This window comes from Brassica napus, chromosome C1 (genome assembly GCF_020379485.1).
Source record: "Brassica napus cultivar Da-Ae chromosome C1, Da-Ae, whole genome shotgun sequence".
NCBI lineage: Eukaryota > Viridiplantae > Streptophyta > Magnoliopsida > Brassicales > Brassicaceae > Brassica > Brassica napus.
This window is the reverse complement of record NC_063444.1, coordinates 1,140,233-1,164,098: the sequence shown is the minus strand read 5'-3', so window position 1 is coordinate 1,164,098 and position 23,866 is coordinate 1,140,233. Positions and strand designations below refer to the sequence as shown.

At 35.6% G+C, this 23,866-nt stretch overlaps 7 protein-coding genes across 7 annotated transcripts; 3 read left to right on the top strand and 4 right to left on the bottom strand.

Annotated features, from left to right (window-relative positions):
• The first annotated feature begins 406 nt into the window (after positions 1-406).
• Positions 407-1,735, top strand: LOC125580515 (methylesterase 9-like). Its single transcript, XM_048745035.1, has 3 exons — positions 407-812; positions 1,023-1,160; positions 1,283-1,735. The coding sequence occupies exons 1-3, from the start codon at positions 459-461 to the stop codon at positions 1,562-1,564; spliced, it is 774 nt and encodes a 257-aa protein (XP_048600992.1). The 5' UTR covers positions 407-458; the 3' UTR covers positions 1,565-1,735.
• Positions 1,568-3,949, bottom strand: LOC106437580 (nuclear pore complex protein NUP58). Its single transcript, XM_013878522.3, has 5 exons — positions 3,521-3,949; positions 3,266-3,380; positions 2,218-3,187; positions 2,071-2,111; positions 1,568-1,974 (listed from the first exon to the last, which is right to left on the bottom strand). The coding sequence occupies exons 1-5, from the start codon at positions 3,823-3,825 to the stop codon at positions 1,936-1,938; spliced, it is 1,470 nt and encodes a 489-aa protein (XP_013733976.2). The 5' UTR covers positions 3,826-3,949; the 3' UTR covers positions 1,568-1,935.
• Positions 3,950-6,000: 2,051 nt separating this feature from the next.
• LOC125580514 (putative glucose-6-phosphate 1-epimerase) lies at positions 6,001-8,090 on the bottom strand. The gene is made up of 8 exons (XM_048745034.1): positions 7,791-8,090; positions 7,516-7,590; positions 7,362-7,418; positions 7,124-7,284; positions 6,771-6,905; positions 6,585-6,687; positions 6,405-6,504; positions 6,001-6,334 (listed from the first exon to the last, which is right to left on the bottom strand). The coding sequence occupies exons 1-8, from the start codon at positions 7,980-7,982 to the stop codon at positions 6,144-6,146; spliced, it is 1,014 nt and encodes a 337-aa protein (XP_048600991.1). The 5' UTR covers positions 7,983-8,090; the 3' UTR covers positions 6,001-6,143.
• Positions 8,091-10,553: 2,463 nt separating this feature from the next.
• LOC111202030 (cell division cycle-associated protein 7-like) lies at positions 10,554-12,526 on the top strand. The gene is made up of 5 exons (XM_022694423.2): positions 10,554-10,995; positions 11,147-11,386; positions 11,461-11,547; positions 11,631-11,760; positions 11,834-12,526. The coding sequence occupies exons 1-5, from the start codon at positions 10,712-10,714 to the stop codon at positions 12,317-12,319; spliced, it is 1,227 nt and encodes a 408-aa protein (XP_022550144.1). The 5' UTR covers positions 10,554-10,711; the 3' UTR covers positions 12,320-12,526.
• Positions 12,527-14,246: 1,720 nt separating this feature from the next.
• LOC111202028 lies at positions 14,247-17,311 on the top strand. Its single transcript, XM_022694421.2, has one exon. The coding sequence runs from the start codon at positions 14,608-14,610 to the stop codon at positions 17,119-17,121; it is 2,514 nt and encodes an 837-aa protein (XP_022550142.1). The 5' UTR covers positions 14,247-14,607; the 3' UTR covers positions 17,122-17,311.
• A 38-nt stretch (positions 17,312-17,349) lies between these two features.
• On the bottom strand, positions 17,350-18,686 carry LOC111202029 (ATP-dependent RNA helicase DBP4). Its single transcript, XM_022694422.2, has 5 exons — positions 18,506-18,686; positions 18,347-18,399; positions 17,920-18,099; positions 17,758-17,835; positions 17,350-17,671 (listed from the first exon to the last, which is right to left on the bottom strand). The coding sequence occupies exons 1-5, from the start codon at positions 18,578-18,580 to the stop codon at positions 17,491-17,493; spliced, it is 567 nt and encodes a 188-aa protein (XP_022550143.2). The 5' UTR covers positions 18,581-18,686; the 3' UTR covers positions 17,350-17,490.
• Positions 18,687-19,034: 348 nt separating this feature from the next.
• On the bottom strand, positions 19,035-22,269 carry LOC111197997. Its single transcript, XM_022694419.2, has 9 exons — positions 22,020-22,269; positions 21,722-21,840; positions 21,228-21,329; positions 21,042-21,158; positions 20,247-20,971; positions 20,067-20,166; positions 19,930-19,989; positions 19,764-19,847; positions 19,035-19,684 (listed from the first exon to the last, which is right to left on the bottom strand). Exons 2-9 carry the CDS (start codon positions 21,788-21,790, stop codon positions 19,262-19,264), a joined length of 1,680 nt encoding a protein of 559 aa, XP_022550140.2. The 5' UTR covers positions 21,791-21,840; positions 22,020-22,269; the 3' UTR covers positions 19,035-19,261.
• Between the last annotated feature and the right edge of the window lie 1,597 nt (positions 22,270-23,866).

The window sequence follows — 23,866 nt, the reverse complement described above, 5'->3', positions numbered from 1 at the left end:
GATTAACATATTTCTAAAAACGGAACCTCCAGCTCTTGTGGTAAATGGATCACAGGGTTCGAGTCCGGCCATCCGAAATGCAAAAAAATATAGATTTTGAGGGTCTCATGGTGAGTAGTGATTGAGCATAGAAAGCTTTTGAGAACGCACCAAAGTTATTAAAAAAAAAACATAATTCTAAAACATGGGTTTGCGTATATAATTAACCGGGTGGACTCATAACAGACAAAACAAGACTGTCCTACGTACAGTTTTCCCACTAGCTTGGTTAAAAAACTTTTGAATTTAGACACGAGGTAGTAATGCCTTATCTCTAGTGGATCGACGTGTCCAAGTTAATCAATCATAAACCCTTTTGAAAGTGACAATCCAATGTGAAACTGTCCCCAACCCATAAATGAAGAACCTCACAACACGACCACAACAATTAGAGGAAGAAAAAAAAAAATAGAGAAAAAATGAAGCAATATGTGCTGGTTCACGGAGGTTGCCATGGCGCGTGGTGCTGGTACAAGGTCAAACCGGTGCTGGAAGCTTCAGGACACCGTGTGACTGTCCTGGATCTAACGGCTTCTGGTGTCAACATGAGCAGAGTGGAAGAGATTCAGTCGCTTGAAGATTACACCAAACCATTGCTTAAGGTTCTCGAGTCTTTTGACTCAGATGATAAGGCCATCCTCGTCGCGCATAGCCTAGGAGGACCATCGGTTGGTCTTGCAGCCGACATGTTTCCAAGTAAGATCTCTGTTGCTGTTTTTGTAGCGTCGTTCATGCCGGACATAACGAATCCACCTTCTTACACTTTTGAAAAGGTATGATCCAAAACTTATTATACTTCTATTGGTAATATTTTTGAGAGAAATGTGACTAAATAGTAGATTTAACAATAAGGAAACGGTATAGTATTTTGCTAAATTCCTTTGTACAATATATTTTATTCTTTGTTGATAAATAAATTACATTTCAACAAAAAAAAACATATCATATCATTGGTGATTCGCGGCTTATGTGAGTTATGGCAGTATCTAGAGAGTTTTACGGAAGAAGAAAGTTCAAACATGGAGTTTGGGACATACGGAACACATGAACGTCCTCTAACGTCTGTATTTCTTGGAACCAAGTTCTTGGCCAAGTACATGTACCAACTTTCACCTGTTGAAGTAAGACTTAACAAAAATACTTTTTTTTTTTGTTGTCAAGACCAGTTTTATGAATATTTTTATTTATTTATTCATTTTATTTTTTGATTAAATTTGAAATATTTATTTTTGTCGATTGTTAGGATTTTGAGCTGGCCAAAATGTTGGTGAGAGTTGGACCGGCGGTTACCAGTAACCTGACGGGGACCAAAAGCTTAACCGAGGAAGGATATGGTTCGGTTACTCGTGTGTATGTCATATGCGGAGAAGATAAAAGTTTAACCAAAGAATTTCAGCGATGGATTATAGATAATTTCCCGGTTAAAGAAGTGATGGAGATCAAAGATGCAGATCACATGCCAATGTTCTCCAAGCCACTTGAGCTCTGTGACCGTCTACTAAAGATTGCTGATAAATATGCATAAACAAGGCTAAAAATGACATCATTATTGTCATTTATATTATGAAAAAAATAATTTAAGTTTCCACCGCCATGATAGACTACATGTTCATGGGATGGATGATTATATGAATAAGATTACTACAACAAAAACATTGTCAAGATGATATGAGTAAGATGATACACTCTTGTGCCCTGTGACTGCTTCTGATAACATTAAATCATCAATTCAATAAATAACGAACATAGGATACAAACTGGTGCATAAGATTATGGGGGGAGTTTTGTTTCCCACTTTCACCGAACTAAACAACACCAAGCGAAATAGATGAACTCTCAAGAGATGTGATGATGTGTGGTTAGGCTGAGAGATGGAACTTGAGAAGAATCCAGTTGCTAACGGCGGGAAGTTCTAGATTTTGGCCTTGAGTATTTCTGCAGTGAAAGAGAAAAACAAGTTCAGTTATGCATTGAATTGAATGCAGTCGTTAGATAGATTGAGTCACATAGATGCAACAAAATGGTACTTACAGTCATAGAACCGAAGCTGGCTCCTGAACCCGGTGTAATACCTAAAGGGGGAAACAGGTAATAACACAACTTGAGACTACAGACAAAAACAAACTTGATGCAAACTGTATCCTATGAGAATTTAGGAATCGTGTCACGTCTTTGTACCTGCAAACTGTGAAGGAGTAGCAGCAATAGATGGAGTTGGCTGTCCAAACAAAGATGGAGCAGAACCAAACGTAGAAGCCGGTGAAGAACCAAAGAGTGGTGTCTGCGAAGGAGTAGTTGTTGGTCCAAACAAAGAAGAGCTAGGAGCAGCAGAAGATGGTGTAGCAAATAGAGAAGTCGCAGGTGCAGAAGAAGCAGGCGTGCTAAGAAACAACCCACCTCCTGAAGAAGAGTTTGGTGTTGGAAAGGCTGCAGATGCTGGTGGAGCATTTGAGCTGGTAATCAATCCAGCAACTTGGGTTGAGGTTTGTGTAACTGTAGTAGTGTTAGCAGGTAGATGAAGAGTTGGGTGGACTCTTTTAGCAGCAGCTTCTTGTTTCGCTGTTTCCCTCCGATCAGCCTCAAGAAACGGGTCATGGCACTCTCCTCTCCGCCGCTGGTCAGCAAGATACGCCGTCCTCATCGACTCAATGTATTGGTGAATATTCTCAACCTTAGCAGCGACATGAACAAAGAAGTCATGGACATTAGAGATGACTTTCGGAAGAGACTCCAAAAGAGAAACGCGCCGACTAAACTTGTCGGAATCCAAAGCAAGCAGCTGCTCCAGCTCCTCAACCCACTGTCTACACTCGCCTAGATACTTCTCAAACCTCGCAACCGTCTGCTGTAAGAAAACAGTGGGCTTCCTCGGAACCCCACGGTAAAAATCAGAAACTTGAACAACGGAAGCAACTCCTTGCTGTTGATGACCAGAGGAAGAAGCAGCAGCCGGATTAGCTCCCTGCGCCTCAGAACCAGCAGCAGCTCCTCCTCCTCCAGCTGGCTTAGATTGAGGGAATCTTGGCTGTAGCATAATGAAAGACCGAACAGCAACCTCGGAATCACGCAGCATGGCTTTAACAACCACCATAAGCTCGTGGAGAACAGCTTTTTGTCTGTCCATTGTAGTGTTAATCCCACCAAGCTCCTACAAAAAAAGAACCAAACTTTAACACAAGACTGAGATTAACCAATAAGAATAAAGAGATGGGATCATCCAAAAGACCTGAACAATGCGGCTTGCATCGAACTCGAACCCTTCGGTTGAAACAGAGGAATCGTAAAGACGACTGCATTGGTCTAACCTCTGACTCTCGCTTCTGTACTCCAATATCTTCCCTCTAAAAGGATTCACACAAACAAACAAACAAAAAAGATTCAGACTTTATCACTCTAGAGCAAGCCTAATGATATAAAGGAATCGACTTTATCACTCTAGAGCAAGCCTAAGGACATAAAGGAATCGACTTTATGAACTTACTCGATCTGGAGGAGGAGTTTTTGAGAATCGGGGTGAAGATCTGCCCACTTGGTGCCGTAACTCGCCGGGGCTTTATCGTTCGTGAAGAGATACAGCTGCTGTACTTGCTGTTGTGGTTGTTGTTGTTGTTGGAACTGTTGCGGCTGAAACGACGGCGTTTGATTCTGCTGCTGTGGAGGTTGGGAGAAGAAGGAATTGGTCTGCGGCTGAAACGAGGGCTGTTGTGGCTGAGTTTGAAAGGGAGAAGGAGTTGTTGTTTGTTGCTGGGGCTGTTGTGGGGTGGAGAATAGATTGAACGACGACATTGGTGGAGGAACCGGCGGCGAATCGAATCTAGGGTTTTCTGTCGCCGGCGAGGATTTGGGTGGAGTCGAGGGAAAGATTTTAAAAGCCCACACTCGTGAGTAAGTGGAGAGAAAAGATAGGAATCGTTATTTATTGCCTTTATTTCACCTTTATACAAAGTTTAAGGCCTCTTTTGCAAATATGAAATCTTATTGAATCATGAACGAAAGCAAAGTGTAAACCGGTATTGCTTGATCTAAATGGCATTGAACCAATCACAAAAGATGAAATCTTCAATTACCCTTATACTGAACTGAGAGAGCTATAAGATTTAAGAACATCTTCAAACTTATTTCATTTCGTTCATGATTCAATTTAAAATAAACATTTTATAATTTATATTTATATTTTAATTATTCTAAAAATAATAAAAAGTATGACCACTCCAAAATATAGCATAATCCCATATGATTACTCTATTTTTATTCACTAATTCATTTCAAAATAAAGAGTAAAACTGAAGTAAATTTCTGTTTTTCAAAAAGAAAGGAATAATACGAGGAATACTCTTAAATGACCATTAGTAAAAAAAAAAAACTAAAAACAAAACTGTATAACCAACTGAAAAAAAAAACATATTTTGTTGCTTCTTGTTCGGCAAACTCTTTGCTAATAGCTGAGAAGACGATATAACCATATTCACGTAAATCTTGTATTACAAACCTGGAGTCTTTATCAATCGTAACCAATAAAATATGTATTTTGCTACAGGTCTTCTGAGCATTCTTTAGCATTGAAGCCACCAAATTCCTATCAGCCAAGTTATTTCAAGATCCACCAAAATTATTAAAATATTAACTGAATCTAATAGATGCATGAGGAATTCCTTGATCTTGGTGTTATATAGTCATTTTCCGTAAAATTTGTGTTTGTTCAGCTTGGACTTATGCATAAATATTTGAATCTTGAATGTAAGCTAAATTTCGAAATAAAAATTTGTTCTCCTCCTTTAGTTCTTTTTAAGGCATAATTCTGACTATAAATCTCCAAGTGGTGTTCTTTTTGTGCAGTTATATTTTTTAGTTGCTTCAAAAGTTGTTTGTTTCCTTCTTCTAAAAATACTAATTACATGTTTGATCATCACATTTTCTTTTTAACTTAGACTTTTCACTCCAATTGATCGCTGAGATGAAACCTTATCAGTACTATCTGTTATCCAAATTTAGAAAAAAATGAAGATAAATCTGGAGATACTTGTATAGCAAAATCAAAAGTAGGATTTCTGATTCAGAAGATGTATATCCAAAACCACATGGATTTCTCACTTGTCTAGCATAAATGTCTTTATCTTAAAATTTCTCGAAATTTTTAATAATATTTCAAACATGATCAAACTTCCAACCTGATTTGTATTTTGGATCTCCTATTAGCATCATTTTGACTTGATTAGACTGTAAAATAATTTAAAGTAATGATTATTTATTCAAATAAAACTTGAAACAAGTAATACATTAACACTTATATTTTGAAGTATTTTGAAGTACCATTAGACGTCTAATTCCATATTGTATGGCGTATGTATGCAAATTTTTTTGTTGCTTTTCAATAGTCTGAACTCGAGCTTGGACGGATCTTCTTAGTTCACTCAAATTTGCATTTTTCATTCTAATAGATTTCTACCACATGAGACCAGAACTGATCAGATGTTTGATAAGCACCTTCGATTGGATCTTAAAAGTTTATGCTTGGTTAAAATTCTAAAACTTAAAAATAAGTGGGTGTAATTTAAAATTTTATAAAATAAAAGGTATTATTAGCAATAAATGAAAAGTTGAAGAATAAATATATTTATAACCAAGAAAATAAGAGAAACCATTGGAATAAATCTTGAATTCATTTTGAATTTATTTTATTTTAAAGCAAAAAAAAATGAAGGAAATAATTGGAGATGGTCTTATTCTATTTCTGAGTAAACCAATGGAGATACCGTAAATCCTTTGTGAAAGGAGTTCATTATGTTGACCATATAAAGAAAAATCTTATTTTATCTTTCTCAAAACCAGCTGTAACGCCACATTCGCTCTTGTTCGTGGCCTTACGATTCATACACATATTATATGACCGCTCGATATTACTCTACATATCTCAATTCTCAAGCCACATTCGCTCTGTAAAATTTTATATGGCAGGCAAGCTAGATATAAAAGTTGATTATTATTGAAAATATCAATTATTGTCGATAACTTGAACCAAGAATACTAAAGTTACAAAAAATACACTGGTAAGGTCAGGTGTGGATCCTGACCAGAAGTATTTCTTTAACGACATTTTTAAGTTTTTAAGTATGAGGAATGCATGACTTCCTGGAGCAACCAGAAGGAACCACAGACACTTGGAAAATCGCTTTCCACTCTTGTCCAGGTTTCAATATAATCGGTTTCTCGACCTCAACTGGTTCCACAGCAACAAAACGTCTGTAATCTTCAACTCCCAAATCGACCACTTTCTTGTCCCATGAATTCCACACCACTGCATATTGTATTATCATTATAAATGATCCATCGTTACTAGAACAATATGTTTCTGTGTAAGTCATTACCTGCATCAGCTTGTCCTTCCTTGCGTACCACGATTGTCTTCTTTTTCTTGTGGTCCACGATTCTGATCTTGTTTGGAGTCTTTAGGTAAAGCCTCGCAAGCTATTTTGAAGAGTTAGCAGTGTTTTTTTTTAATACTAGTGACGATATAAGCAGTCGGTACAAAAAGAGATAAGTTTTACCTGTGAATTAAAAGTTATAAATTTGCCATGGTCAGTGAAACGTGTTCTGTTCTTTAGTTGGTCAAGATAATCCAAATTTTGCAATCCTTCCACCTGAATTTGACTGTACACAAGAAGCAAATCGATGTATAACTTTATAACTTTATATACAACAATATATTTTTTAAAAAATTGAGATGAGATTACCTGATATCGGAAACAGAGAAATAGGGGTGAAGACCAAATGTGAAGTTAAACAGCTTTACATCAGAGTTTCTAATACGAGACGTCAAAGTCAAGTCTCCACCATGCCCCAATGCTACTCTCAGTCGATATACAAATCTGAAAGACATAAAAGAGGTGGTCACAAAGCTGCTTTAAGTGAGAATTAAACCCAAAAGGATGTTAGCCGGTTTTCAACTCAGAACCAATTGTCAATTCCAAAGATCATATTATTCATATTTGGATTTTGAATAATTATCATTTCTAATGTGGGATATTATAACATATAGTTGAAAAGTGATGGAAGAGTATGAAAGAGAGGTTTAAAAAATCTTTACTTATGAGGCCAAATCTTCAAATCAGCTTTGGATGATTTTAAGATGAGGTCAATGTGAGCAGTAGAAGAAGGATGTGATGATAAAGGAGGTGGATTAGCATCAATTTTCCAGAACCTTTGTCTGACAAATCCATGTGAGGGAAGTGGACCAGTGTTAGCGTACTGCATTTACAGAAAAAAGCATTTCATTCAAGAACAAAAGTACAAAACAAAAGGAACGAACATTCTTAAGCACATACTTGCGGAAACAATACTGGAATCCCTCCACGAATAGGTGTTGGATGATCGAATATAGCCTGCACAATACATATAACACATTATTTATAAAAGAAAAACATGATCTCAGATGGAGCTTTATACAAGCTCATAAACAAGGGTGAATCTGAAGTTTACCTTGGTACTCATAAAAAGTAAATCCTCTCCTTTCTCATTCTTCCAAGAAGTCACTTGACCTCCATACAAGTAAACCTGAATGTGTTAACAAAATTTGAAGAAAAAAGGAACTATATACAGATTATATCCCAAAGTGAAAACCAAAATGGTCAGCTATACAAGACGATTTATCAGATAAAAAGTCAACACTCAGGATATTTTTTTTCCAAAGATATACGCAAACACTAAGACGGGCTGAATTGGTTGTTATGTATATAACCAGACAAGAAGAGTACCTCGAAAGATCGGCCGCGAGGGTCGCGGACAATGATCTTCTCGAGACCATTGATGCCCTTAGTCCGCTGAAAGGGACGATGCCTCGTGGCCATGACCACAACTGAAACGAGCATAGCCCATAAGAAGATCAGATTTGCCTTATTCCCCATCGTGAATCGTGGCCTCCTCCCACACTGCTCACTCACTCCCATCCTTTTAATTCTTTTAAATAAGTCAATGGGGATTAACAAAAAGTCAACGACTTAACGTAGAAACGAATAAAGATAACGTACAAACTCCACTAATTTGAGGAGCTTATTTGCTTGATCTAATAGTTCTCCTAGTTTAGCATAGAGTCATTGAAGATTTCAGTTTTTGCGATTGGTTTAGTGCCGTTTAGTGCCATTTATATCAAGCAATATAGATGTTTTTTTCAAAGGTATCGATTTTAACTTTGCGGAGTTATTGGTAGATGAATTCTAGTAGGCTTTGAAATTTTGAGATTCCATTATTATTGGTTCTTGGATTTCAAAAATCTTAATAGAATCCATTGTTATTGGTTTAAGAATTTTCAAAATTCATTCAAATTTTTTGTTATTCAAAAAGTGTGGTAAAAATTTATTCTCTAATTCTTACTAAATCTAGCGTTATTGGGAGATGAATTCTATTCATTTTTACTCATATGACTTAACTTTCAAAATATCATATGTATTCGTGGGATTTTCAAAATCCAAGAGACAAAAAACTAGAAAACAAAAATAGTTATTCTTACCAAATATCTATCGCACATTAAATCCAAATTATATGTCCAAAACTATAATTAATAACATTTTATGTACTTTTACATTTTTGAATATATAATTTTTTTTTGAATATATAATTATATTTATAAATATTAAAAAATATATTTTAAAAAAAAATAGTTTAAAAAGTATTTTCGAATTTCAAAAATAAAATTTTGAAAAAAGAAAATTTGAAAAAAAAATGAAATATTTTTTTTTGAAAAAGTTCGAATTTGAAAACATATAATTCGAAATTTGTAAAGAAACTTTTATTATTATTATTTATATATCTATAAACTAAGAGGTAAAATAGTTTTTTACCTTTTTCATGAAATCTATTTTGGTCATTTTCTTTTTTGAGGACTCTTTTTGTAACAAAAACTTAAAAAGTCTATGTATCACTATTTTTTTTAGTTTGAAAGAAAATAATAAATAATCATGTTATATGATTTAAAAATAAAATAAATTATATATTTATTTTACAGAAAGAATGATAGAAAGATGTAATACAAATTCATGAAAATCTATACCAATCAAAAAAGTTATGATCAAAAATTAAATAATATTTCAAAAATTTGTAAATATTAAAAAGAAACAATCAGAATATGATTAGATTTTTTTTAAATGAATAATTTTTTAAGATTTGTTCTTGTAATAAAAATTATAAAACTATTTAAATAAAATTAAATAATATTTTCGAAAATTATTATATATTACTATATTTCTAACTTTACTATTTATTGTTATATTAATGATGATTTATAAGTTATTATTTTATCCAAAAAAATATCAAAATTATAAAACAACATTAAATGTAAATATTTATGTCACAATTAGTCTAAGCCATGTCATTTTTATTAATATGTCATGTCATCATTTTGTTTTCAAAATTAATGTGCTGATAACATGTGTCAAAATCACTTGGTAAATAATGTATAAGAGATACTCTTCCATTTCACAAAAATAGATTTTGTTAGTGTTTTCACAAGTATTAAGAAAACACATTAAATCACTATAATAAATGTATATTTTCTGTAATTTTCAATTTTCAATAATTTTAATCAATAATAATTCAATAAAGTCAATTAATGTTTTCGAAAATCACAAATTTTTCATAGAAAATATAAAAAGTCTATCTTTGTGAAACGGTGGGAGTACTTATTTATTATTCCATCCGCTTCATTAAGATAAACTTTTTAGAAAAAAAAAAATTGTTTCACAAAGATATTTTTTTGTGTGTTTTTATGAAAAAAATGTTTACTTCAACAAAATTAATTGATTTTGTTAAATTTATGTTGATTAAAAGTTATTAAAAATTAAAAATTACAGAAAACTAATATATTTATTATATTAGTTTAATTTGTTTTCTTAATATGTGTAAAAATACCAAAAAATCTATATTTATGGAACAGAATGAGTATTATTATTATGTTGAATACTAGTAGTTTTGTTTTTCGTGGTGCACAAAACATTCAACTTTGTTTCGGACATCAATTTGAAATATATTCCCTGTGTTTTGATATGTAAGTAGTTTTAGCAAAAAATGTTTGTTTCACAATGTAAGATATTTACATAATTCAAAACACCTTTTACATTTATTACATGTTGTGTGACCCAATCAAATAATTTATATTTTTTTATTATTGGTTGAATTTATGTATTAAATGTTATTTTTTTAAAAGTAAAAATTTTCTTAATATTTACATTTTTAACTAAAATTAATTACAAATAAAAACAGAGGGAGCATATAACTTGTTACACTGTTTCTCAATGGATTTAGTTCCTTTTAAGCATAGGAAAGATGAGAGGAAACAAATCAAATTTAGAGGAACCCCCAAAAGCACGTCAAAAACTAATAATTCAATTAAGTTCACATAGACTACTAACTAACAAAGAAGAAAGCCTATTCTTAGGAAAGATAACATTCCATTTTTCACCAGATTAGCTTCCATAGTTGTATATATTACAACTGTAAGAATATACAGCATTCCATTTTATTCCAGTCAGATTCAAACACTTGTTAGCAAATTAAGCACACACTTACCCAAAAAAACGTTTGAACTCCAAAGGGAGTTAATTAAAAAAAATCAGACCGTTGCTCTGTTCATCTTCAGACATGAACTAATATAAAAACATCACCTTGGAAGTAACAAATCCATATGTTCTTCTTCTTCTTATTATTATCCAGAGAGAACTCTCACAAAGTCAAATCAACAATGCCTGCGATGAACTCAAACGTATCGATCTACGAGAAATGCAGGGAAGAGAGGATCAAGGAGAATCTCCAGCGGATGCAGAACCTCGGCCTCATGGATCTCTCCCTCAAGCTCAAATCCGGGACCCGACCCGCCAAGAGGCGCTACACTAAAGCTGCCGATTCGAATCCGGATCTTAGATCTACTCCTCCTCTTCAGCTCTCCGTCTCCACCAGGCGATCCTCAAGGTACTACTCTCTCTCGTCAATTCCAAAAAATAATTAGGGCTTTTCGGAAAAGCTAGGGTTTTTGAGTAGTAATCGAGGTTTAGGGTTTAGGGTTCACCACAAGTTTCTCTTTTGGTTTAGGGTTTTGAAGTATAAAGTCATTTCCTTTCAGGTTGAAGAATGCTTCGCCGGTTACCTACTTCGAGGAAGCGGAGGAGAAGAAGGGTAAAGCGTCTAAAGAAGTGGTTTTGTGGTTACCAGAAGGAGGCGAGAGGCCTGAGGTTTACACTGATGAGCATGAGAAGCTGCTTGGTAACACAGAGCGGGTCTGGGAGCTTTTTGTCGACGGTTACGCTCCGGATGGGAAGCGGATCTATGATCCCGTTAAAGGAAAGACTTGCCACCAGTGCAGGTTAGCTTGTGGTGGCTTGAGTAGGTTTAACGGTTGAGCACAAGTTTGCTTAATGGTTTACTTTTTTTTTACAGGCAGAAGACTCTTGGCTATCGTACACAATGCAGCAAGTGTCATCCATCTGTTACAGGTCAATTCTGTGGAGATTGTTTGTACATGAGGTATGTTCTGTGTTTTGAGGATCCAATATCTTGTTGTGTTGTGCCAAAAGAGGAATGTTTTTAAAGAGTATGTTTGTGAGCAGGTATGGAGAACATGTGCTTGAGGCACTGGAGAATCCGGACTGGATTTGTCCTGTCTGTCGCGGGATCTGCAACTGCAGTCTCTGTCGTAAACGCAAAGGGTGGTTGCCTACTGGTAATGCTTACAAGAAGGTAAACAACTTTGGTGCATTATTCTCTCTCTCTCAATGTTACCGGTTTTGATTTTTTGATGTTTCTTTATCAGGTATGTAAGCTAGGGTACAAGTCTGTTGCACATTACCTGATTTTGACCAAGAAGCAGTCAGAGACAAATGAGGATGATGAAACTGAAGACACTACTTCCCAAGCTTCTGCAAAGAGATCGCTATCTTTCAAAGAAGCAAAGGCGTCTTCAGAAGGAGAAGATGATCTCATTCTCCAGATCACCGATGGGCTTGAGGCTCAGGAGAATCACGTTGACGATGGTGATGAAGGGGCAAACAAGAATCAGGGTTCGGCTAGGAAGTCATTGAGTTTCTTGTCTGGTGGGGACAATCAAACTTCAGTGGTTGATGATATCAAGCCATTAGATGTGAATGAGATGGATCATCCAGCAACTCCTGTTGAGACTTCTTCTGGAGAGAGAGAGGACGGAGAAACAAAAGGAGGCAAGAGGAAGAAGATGTCTGTTGAGCCAAACCCAAATAGTATTGGTGGAAGACTCAGGCAGCGTCGTAAGAGTCAAGTTTGAATGAGATAAAAGTTCATATTGATATGAATGAGAAACTCTCTCAGCTCTCAGTGTTTAAGTTCTTAATGTGCTTTTGCTTCATACATTTTTAGGCATATCTAAATGTAATACAGTATCTTTTCCGTTTCCCGATGGAGTAACCATGGATTATGTAATCTCTTTTCGATCTTTTTGCTTTTGTCTTAATTGCAAACTAGTTTTGCATCATCAGATTATTCTATTTCCTGACCATATCTACTTTCAACCAAAAGTACAAATCAAATTTGAAGTTTTTTGAAGCTACAACATTAATGGTACTAGTATGGTACAATGCACCACATTGATATAACTCGATTTCTCGAATTCAATTAAGATTTCTGTTTCAAATTTGAAAGTTAAAACTAGATTATAACACGTGCTTAAAAATGCGATAGTTTCTTTTAACAAGATCTAATTTACAATATAATAGATCTTAACATTTTGATAACTAAGTAAAAGAAAAAAAAACATTTTGATAAGTTATGTTTAACATTTTGATAAGTAATGGTTTGATATTTTTATTTTAGTGCATTTGAAAACTATATAATTTTTGGTTTTGATGTTAATGTATAAGATTCAAAAGTTTATAAAATTCATATTCTTTTATTTTATTTTTTAGTTGTATTTATTCTATTCATTTAAAAGTACAATATTTAAAATTATGTTTTCTTGTTCATGTTAAATGGTTAAATTTATTAATTCTTAATATTATTTATATGTTTAATTAGTCTAATTAAAATCTTAATATTATTAATATATTTAGTTAGTCTAATTATTTACTCTGACATTGATATAATTCGAGTTCTCAAATTAAATTCAGATTTCTGTTGCAAATTTAAAAGTTAAAATATTCGTTTTTGGACTTAGCAGTTGAATAATAACGTTCTGTTTTATCATCAAATAAACACAAAAAGAAGAATGAGAGAATTGTAGGTGCTTTGTCTCATTGAAAATGACAGATTTTGAAACCAAGTAAATAACTAAACTAATTAATTTTAATTTCTAGAAGAAACATTTTAATTTCTAGAAGAAATGATAAAAGACAGAAGGCATTTTTGTTTAATCAATAGCACATTGTGTTCAATGCATAATAAACGATATAAATAGTGTGCATTTGTCCTTTCTTTTGGAAGAGATTATTTATTATCTATGACTTTATCGATGAATACGTCGGGTGCATTGCCAAAGATGTCTTAGTTTCGCGATGGAACAAAATCAATATATGCAAATTGACATGGAAAAAAACAAAACATAAATGAGTTGTCACTCGATGCAGCTCAACTTTTATTTATAACATGGTATAGGAGACCATGATTTGTAATTGGTCAATGCCTATCCTAACGAAGATAAAAAAGCCTTATATTTTGAATTCGATAAATGTTACAACAATAAATTAGGTTTATTGTTACTTTTTGCAAAATAAAATGTATGGAGTCCAAAGCAGGCAAAAGCATCCCCACAATCCAACCTTACATTTATAATAGGCATATATAATTTTCGTCTGTTTCAACCAACATATCTAATATTAGTAGGGTCCAGGTACATAATAATATTCCATTCATATAGTAATCATAAAATAAAAGCTATGACTTATTATTGACATTTGTATATTAGTAAAAAGTTTTGAATTATCATTTTTTTTCCTTCTAACTTTGTTATCATTTTGTTTGGTCTTTTCATTCCTTAACAATTCTGCAATAGAGCTGACTAGTTAATTTCTGTGTGTGTGTTCCTAAAGTCTCTTTTTTTGTTTGTCTTGTTTTATTAGTAGAAGATGAAAAAAATCTTGAAATGTCAAAAAAGAATATGCTAGTACTAATATTCCCACTAAAACACAGTCATCTATCTGTTTATTTGACTTATATCCTAAGTCTTTATTTGGTGTTATTTGACTTGAAAACCTTGGCCTTATATATCCTTTTTCCATTTAATAAGAAAATGATTAGAGGAATTGAACTGAATAATTTGCTTGCTTCAACCATACATTAGCTCATGAACCAACACTACCACTATTTGCTTATGAAAGTCAATGCCTTTTCTGACTTCAACAGAGAGAGAGAGTGCTTTCTTGGATTCCTTCTTCATTCTGTGGTTTTCCTTGTCGTACTTTCTTCTTCTTCTTCTTCTTCAAGTCAATTTCGTTTCTTTACTCTTTTGTTCAAACCCTAATCAAAAAGTTTCCATTTTTAGAGTCTCTCTTCTAGGGTTTTCCTTAAAGATCCTCTCTTTCTCTTCGACCCTTTCACCCGAATCATCATCTCATTCTCCAAATGCATTTCTCTCTGTGGAAGCAAATCCACCACTGCGCCACTCTCATCTTACACAAGAGCAAAAGCAGCCGAAGAAGAAGCCCCGATTCCTCCCTCAACGCCAGCAAAGAAGCTGCCTTGCTTCGGAAGCTCTACGAAGACAAGCTCAGGGAAGCTCTAGAGGAAGCCTCCGAGAACGGGTCCCTCCTCAAATCCCAAACCATCGACCAAGAAGAGAATCAAGTTGGCCGCTCCAGATCCTTAGCTAGACTCCACGCGCAGCGTGACTTCCTACGCGCCACCGCTTTAGCAGCCGACCATGTATACTCCTCAGAAGACTCCCTCCCCGACCTCCTCGAAGCTCTCGCCAAGTTCCTCGCCATGTACCCCAAGTACCAAGCTTCAGACAAAATCGACCAGTTGAGATCTGACGAGTACAGCCACTTGTCAAGCTCAAAGGTATGTCTAGACTACTGCGGGTTTGGTCTCTTCTCTTACGTCCAGACTCTCCACTATTGGGACACGTGTACTTTCAGCCTATCCGAGATCACTGCTAATTTAAGCAACCACGCGCTCTACGGTGGAGCTGAGAGCTCCACCGTGGAGCACGATATCAGAGCCAGGATCATGGACTACTTAAACATCCCCGAGAGCGAGTACGGCCTCGTCTTCACCGTGAGCAGAGGCTCAGCTTTCAAACTCCTAGCCGAGTCCTACCCTTTCCAGACGAACAAGCGTCTTCTGACAATGTTCGACCACGAGAGCCAGTCTGTTAACTGGATGGCGCAGACTGCTAAGGAGAAAGGCGCCAAGGCGTACAACGCGTGGTTCAAGTGGCCTTCTTTGAAGCTTTGTTCGACCGATTTGAAGAAGAGGCTGTCTTACAAGAAACGGAAGAAGAAAGACTCCGCGGTGGGGCTGTTCGTGTTCCCTGCCCAGTCGAGGGTGACCGGGGGTAAGTACTCTTACCAGTGGATGGCTTTGGCTCAGCAGAATCATTGGCATGTGTTGCTTGACGCTGGCTCTTTAGGTCCTAAAGATATGGACTCCCTCGGTTTGTCGTTGTTCCGTCCTGAGTTTATTATCACTTCGTTCTACCGTGTGTTTGGTCATGATCCGACGGGGTTTGGTTGTCTTTTGATTAAGAAGTCAGTGATGGGTTCTCTTCAGAGTCAGTCTGGGAAGACAGGTTCAGGTATAGTGAAGATCATTCCTCAGTATCCGCTCTATCTGAGTGATTCAGTAGATGGTCTTGACGGATTAGTTGATAAGACAGAAGAAGAAGCTCGTCGTCCGGCTTTCTCAGGAGCATACACTTCAGCACAGGTGAACGATGTGTTTGAAACAGAAGATAACATCTCTTCAGACAGAGATGGGACTACCAGCACGGCGATTTTCGAAGAGACTGAGAGTGTTTCGGTTGGAGAGCTGATGAAAAGTCCCGTGTTTAGTGAAGATGAGTCGTCTGAGAACTTCTGGATCGATCTTGGTCAAAGCCCTGATCAGCATAACAAGATTGTATCTCCTCCATTGCCACCGGTTTGGTTCTCCAAACAGAAACACTCGCCTAAACCAGTGGTACCAAAGAGTTACAGTAATCCTATATACGATGGTGGTAGAGACGTCCTCTCGTTCGACGCTGCTGTTATGTCAGTTACAGAGAAAGGGACAAACACTGCACCTTTGAGGAGTTCTGATGGTTCATCAGAGATCAAAGAGAGCGCGATTAGACGAGAGACAGAAGGAGAGTTCAGGTTGCTAGGAGGGAGAGACGGCGGTAGAAGCAGGGTATTAGGTGTGGAGGATGAACACACAAGCAAAGGAAGAAGAGTTTCGTTTAACGTTGACCGTATTAGTCATAGTGTAGTAGAGCCTGGTGAAGCCTCTCTAGCTAGTGTTTACGATGACGAGTACAATCACACTAGTGATGAGGAGGTTGCTGATGATGAATGGGATAGGAGAGAGAACGAGACCGAGATTGTTTGCAGACATATCGACCATGTGAACATGCTTGGTCTCAATAGAACAACGACCAGGCTCAGGTTTTTGATTAACTGGCTTGTGGTGTCGTTACTGCAGCTACAAGTGGCTGAACCAGGAGGAGGGAGGAGCGTGAGTCTTGTGCAGATATACGGACCAAAGATCAAATACGAAAGAGGGGGAGCGGTTGCATTCAACGTTAGAGATAGGAGCAAAGGTTTTGTTAGTCCAGAGATTGTTCAGAGACTGGGTGAGAGAGAAGGTATATCTTTAGGGATTGGTATACTGAGTCACATACGCGTGGTGGATGATGATAATAAACATAGAAGCCATAGAGGGAGGAGTAGAGAAGATAGTGGTGGTTTGAACTTGCCGAGTGAAGCTGGGAGGAACGGGTTTATAAGATTTGAGGTTGTGACAGCTTCTCTTAGCTTCTTGACGAACTTTGAAGATGTTTACAAGCTTTGGGGGTTTGTGGCAAAGTTTTTAAACCCTGGTTTTGGCAGAGAAGGTTCGCTTCCTACTGTTGAAGAAGAAGAAGATGCAGAGGACTAAGAGACTTAGTAGAGTTTGGTAGTAGAAATGGACAAAGCTTATTGATCTAAAGATTCTGCTTTTGTTAGTGTTTTTGGTTTGGGTGAGAATTGAGAAACAAGAGTTACAGAAAGATTCAGAAACATGTAGCACTTATTTTAATTACTACAAAACTGATTCAGATCAATATATACATCCAGATTCTTTAGTTGATCGCATGAGCATCATTCGTGTTTATACCTTTTAATATATATGGAATTTTTTTTATAGTAAAACATCTAATACATGTAGTAGAACTTAAGTAGCAAACTGGTTTAATGTGTTAACCAAAACAAAAAAAAATGTAATGGCATTGAAGCCTACAAGGATTTTGAATCTTTTAAAGAGTTATCATTTTTTCTGACGCTGTTTATTGGCTGAAGCAGCACCGGTGATGAGTCGGAGAGCTTGGCTAGAGTTGTTGAGGATTGAAGAAGATCTAGGGACTTGTGCTTTACGCTTCTTCAAGAAAGCTAACCCGGTTTTCAAGCATTCCGGTGGTGGAATCTCCTTGTAAAGAACCGTTTCAATACTGCACATACAAGAGAGAGACTCAGATCAAACCAAAGAGTGGTTTTAGAGTGTGTAAGAAGACATAAGATGATGGTTAATTAGTACCCTGAGCTCTTTTGCTTTTTCTTTCTTGGGTGTTGTTTGTTTGCCTCCTCTTGTTCAGAATCAGAACCGTTTTTCTGCCTGTACATGAGAAGACATTGTCAATCTTTAAGACCTTTTTGTATGCATAACGAAAAAAAAGAGAGATCAAAGAGTTAAATTTACTTCTCCCGCTGAGCAAGAAAGTCAATGATGTTTTTGGAAAGGAAACCCTTGTTTGCAAGAGCTTCAGGGTCTTCTTCTTCCTCGGCCTCCTCTTCTTCGAAAGTTTCAATCTTTCGTGACTTCTTTGGCGTTATCTTCTCTAACAAATGCCTTCGACTCTCCTTCTTTTCCCGGGCAACCCTACAGAAGCAGCGAAAAGCAATGTCATTTACAAAAAATCCACATCATTTCAAACTGAACAATCTAAGTAAAAGCTTAGAGATCACAAGTTCAACAGAAACAAACAGAGCTTATGATGAAAAGGACAGGACATAGTTTAACTAAGATCAAAGTGATAATTAACTATCAAAGGAAGAACCTTTTACACATAGTTTTAACTAAGATCAAAGTGACTACCCTTCCATGATGAAGAGAAGGAATCACAAACCTAGCTTTGTTCTCTCTCTGTATTCTCCTCAAAGCTGCATCTTCCACCTTCGCCTGAAACAAAGCCAAAGAAAAAAAAAAAAAAAAAAAAAAAACTTATTAAAAAGCTAAGCATTGTTTGAGCTTAATTAATCCCCCGTAAAGAAGACGGCAATTAGACCTGCTCCTGGGTGAATTCCTCAGGTGGGCCATCGGAGTCGGAATCTGAATTGTGGTCTTTCTTATCCGACGACATCTCTCCTTCTTCTTCTTCGCCGGTGGTGCTTTCTAGGGTTTAACGGCTCCCGCAAATTCACACAGATAGATTTCGATTCTTACTTCCTCTCTTCTTCTCCTTCTTTATGATGGGTTTCTTTTGGGCTCGGCCTTTTTCTTTTTTAAGCCCATTTAATAATCTAGCTTTTTTTCTTTTTTTTTTTCCTTTTCTTCTTGTCATTCATGCAGGATTACTACTACTGATTGAAGAAGATGGGTCCAGAGATATACCTCTATTACTGTAGATTCCTTTACTAGTTTAAGAGTGAAAAAAAAGTTGACAGCTTATTTTATCTTAGCAAGTAACTCGTTGTTCAAAAAAAAAAAAGCAAGTAACTCAACTTTTTTAACTACATGGTAAGAGACAAGAATGTGCCGACAGCAGAAGAAGGGTAAAAGACAATTAAAAAAAATTCAAATAAGACAAAACTCGATTCTAGAAACAACAAAAGATTTGATGTACACATTATATTTAGCATTACAGATAAAAAAAAGTCCACTGAATAAATCACTATCACTTTATAGTAAAAGAAGACAAACTTATATATATGCATATATATATTCTCAGCCAACCAATAACAACAAATTGTAACTTATGCTCTCTCTACTTTACACTCCCAAACCCAAATCTATACAATGTTTTCATAAACAAACCTTTTTATCATTGATGCAATAGCAGCAACCTGAAACTGAAGTCATACGGTACTACTTGAACCAACTCCATGAGTGACTCTTTGTTCTTTCTCTCCATGCACTTTAGAGCTTCTTCTCTGAGCTTATCAGGCAACTGAAGGCAAACCCAATCCAGCAACGACTCCAAATCTTTTGCAAAGTCTAGGAGATACCAATCTAACACCTTTGGAAGCATTAGTTTGTTCTTTTTGGATATCCCAACTGATGCCTGAAGATAATCTCTCTTTGCAGCTTCTAGCTCTTCCTCTACATTACCTGCTGTGTATACCCTTACAGCAGGAGATGACCAGCTTCCACAGGCGAGAGCGAAAGTGACCAGAGGCTCTGACCATTCCAAACCAAATGTGCGGTGAGCTCTCATCTCTTCATGTGTTGCAGTCTTGGGACAAGTCTTTTTACAATAGAATAAAAAAATGATAAATTAGCATACACACAACTCAAAGAGAGAAGAAGATAAGAAAGGAACTTACAAACTTCAAGTGGTATGGAAGTCTCAAGATGAAGTGTTCAATTGTTATAGCATTTAGTGAGTGTCCTCCTACAACTATTGTTGCCTAAGACACAACACAACAACAAACAAGAAGATGAATACAATGAAGCAAAATGGTTTTAAATTTTGGTTTTTTGAGTTTAGACCTTTTGCATCAAGGCTACAACCATCTCAGGTGTCCCAGGGATCCCATGCTCCAAGAATGCCTATGAAGGTAAATCAAAAAACAAGACATCAGTCTCTGTAACATTTTACAAAGACATATCATACAAAGGAAGCTCACATTCATCACGCATGAGTTATAAGTGTTTATCCAAAATGCAAGCTTCTGCTGGTGGCTAAGACCGTCTAGATTCACAACAGAAAGCTTATTAAGCAAGAACCTGGAGATAAGAACATTAACACACACAAAAACATGAGCTTAGAGTATTCAAATCATTTGTTTTAAAATGAGATTACTTACTTGAGACGATGGATGAGAAATGAAGCATTGGTTCTTCTTCCAAGATCAATTGAAGAAGCATCAACCGAGCAAAGATTCTTGTACGCACCAAGCTCTCTTGCTCTCCACTCTAAACAGTTGCTATACGGATCCAACACGGTCTCCTTGGACGAGCTAATCCTCAAGATAATACCCACAAGGCACTTCAGCAAATCCTCTGAAACTCTGTTTGCTTCAGAAGATGATCCGGAGACACTACTCTCCTGCGCTTTGTCTTGTTCTTCTAATCTATCATCTACCTGAACAGCAGCAACCTCTGGCTTAACCAGAGGCTTCTCCTTCTTCAAGAATCTGCCAAGCCTCTTCTCAGGTGATGATTCTTTATCCTTCTTAATCTGATTCGTTTGTTTGCTATTTACCACAACTCTCTGATCAGATGAGAAGAGTTTCCTACTTGATGAGACGCTTCTGCTGAAACTAAGAGACTGTTGATGATGCTTTTTAGGAGGAGTGATCATGGAATTGAACTCGTGTTGGGACATGGATTTTGATCTCTGGTGTTTAGTGTTTCTAATTGGAGAATTCTCCTTTAAACCGTTGTTGTTACTATTAGGACTCTCTAGATTCTTCTTGGAAGAAATGTAGACAGCTTCTTGGTATAGTCCTTGTCTGTAGCTTACGACTTGTTCCTCTAACCGAACTACTTCCTCTTCAAGAACAGCTACTTCAGCTAAAAGCTCCAATGTCTAAAGAAACAAAAGATCAACACACAAAGAACAACAAGGAGTTTGATAATGTGAATGGTTTGGTTCTTACGTGACGAGGGAGGTAAGAGGGGAGACGAGGTAAAGCTCCTAAAGGTCTAGTGAAGGCTCTCTCCAATGCTCTATGCACATTCTCCTCATGTCTTAGCTTCCTTTTGAGCTTATCAACCTTAATCAACAATAAACATTAATTCATAATCATATCATTAAACTCAAAAGAAAGTAATAATGATCATACATCTTGAAGCAAGTCCATTTTCTTTTCTCTGTTAGCTTTGCGCCTATTAACCAGAGGTTTTCCATTGCCTTGAGGCTCCATCTTCTTCTTCTTATTATCCTCCTTTGCAGATTTCAGAATACCACGAAACATTATTACTCATACACTCAAAGGAAAGAGAAGCAAAACTTGAGTTTTGTAAAGAGACAGTAGATTGTTCTCAGCCTTTGATAGTGGACACTTGTAGATAACAATTGAGTATCGATCACTTTCACTGTGACCAGTAATTTCACTAAGAATAATAACTTTCTTTTTCTAGAAAATAAAAAAAAAGTAAAGATACGGTTTTGTAATAGTCCAATGTTGAAGCCAAGAATCTTAAGAATGATAATCAAGATTGTATCCATCATCTAAAGGAAGAAACTTTTTCAGAAACTAAACAAAACCCACCAAGAAAGCAAATTCACAAAAGTGGAAAGTGGTAGAGAGAGAGAGAGAAAGAAAGAGAAAGTTACTTGATTGGTGTCATGCTTTGAAGGAGCTTTCGTGGAGGAAAGAGCAGCTCGAACACCACTAGTGTTCATAATCGCTTCTCTCTAATCTTCCTTCAACTTTTGCTTTCTCTCCACTCTATCTGATATAAACTCAAGAAAGAAAGAAAGAGAGAGACAAAGACCCCATCAAAGATATTTAAAAACACACAAAACAGCAGAAGTAAAAAGAAAGATACAGTTTTAAGTGGCTGTAATAGAAAATATTAAACTTTTCCGACATTATTTAATATTTGCTGTAATAGAAATTTAGTACTATTACCTCTTGGGTTAATGAAACAGAGAGCGGGAAAACTTGAAGATAAAGCGAGACCCAGAAGCATGTGTTTTTAAGTTGAAGCTTATGTTTCCCAAAGATCCACCATTTTTATTATATATATTTTTTTTAATTCATATTTATGTATGTTTGGTCAGATAGTTCTTGAACAGAGAGAGAGGAAGAAAGGTTACAGAATCTCTTATTGGAGGTGAAGAAGTTTAAGATAACGACGAGAGATCAATGTTTTAATCATCATTTTATGCTATTTTATTAATGTTTTTTAAAAGAGGTGTGAGTGAAGATGTGAGATCTGAGTGATGAGCTCTCTTGAGCTGGTGTTGTGTTGTGAGATGAGGACAACCAGGAAGAGAGCGACTTTATCTTATTTTTCTTCTTCTCTATCTGTTTATTTAATTAAATTTTGGTGTTTAGTGGCTTGCTGCTTTCATTTTCTCTTGATCTTTTCATTTAAAGAAGTTAATACTACTATTTTATTTCACTCGATTTCTTAAGAAATTAAATAATAAAACAGTCTTAAAATGGAAGAACCAAATTATTTGATTATAAGTTTTTGTCAGTATTATTTACTCGTAGTGTAATATAATTAGTGAAGCGATATTTTGGAAATTTTGTATATCCTTTTGTCCTTTTAGTACTGCTTCAAAACAGAACTGAATAGTAAATTTTTATATTTTAAAAAGTTACTCCAATGATTTTATGAAATTTGAACATGCTCCAAGCAATTATAAATAAAAAAAATAGTGGAGTACTTTGGTGGTTTCCAGCTTTTTGATTTGAGTTTACACATTGTGAGTGATATGATAATATCTTGTGAAATTTCTATGGAAATGTCAAAATATTGGTCACTAGTATTCTGATACAAGTAGTAGTTCAAAGCTGTCACTCGGAATATAAACAAATTCTAGATGCGTTTCTAAATCTAAGATATCATATATCGAGTCAATCTTCACATTTGTTGATTAGCTTAAGTGGAGCCTATAAATCACCAATTGATTAGAGAATTGATTAGGGACTATATTAAACCATATAAGTTTTTTGTTTTGTAATCAATTATGCAGGCTGTACTTAAACACTAGTGTGTTTCTGCAGAGTTAAATTCTGATACCTTTTAGAGAAAGCAAAGATAACGTGCTTGTTAATTATGATGTTAAAAGAAAAATACTAATAAAGTAAAAAACTCAGAGAGATGCTGACATCTCACTTGTAATGCCTTTTTAACATTTGATTTTCATTTCTCCTTTATTCTGCTGTCAAATCGAGTGATCCACATAAAAGGAAGTAATTAAGATAATGTGAAATCAAAGAGTAAAGATTGATCTGTCATTCCCATTGACAGTGTTTTGGATATTCACTTATGCAAATTTAATTATGCTTGAAAAAAGTTTCAGGACAGAAAAAATTATGATTTCTTTGTAACAAAAAAGAAACAACTCTTTTCTGATTACTAATTACTTGAAGTTTTTTATAAACATTTGGTAACAAACTCTTAAAACAAATCATGCTCAAAACCAGATTTAGATGGAACATGTTGGGTCCTGAGATCAAAAAGAAAACTCGATTAAAGTGGTAATGTCACACCAAGGAAAAAGGAAAAAAAAATACTTAAAGGTGATTACAATTATTATTTCAACAATGGGAAATTTTTTAAGATATGTAAAGTCTAGAGATTGCATTTGCCGAGGCTAGGCGTGGTAGTATTACACCATCAATACAATTGATTACTTTAATCAGCTAACATGCATGTTATTAATAGTATTAATATTTAGTGACGAGAAAATAAACGGTGGATTAGGTATACATTATGAAACGGGATTTGATGATGCTACTTT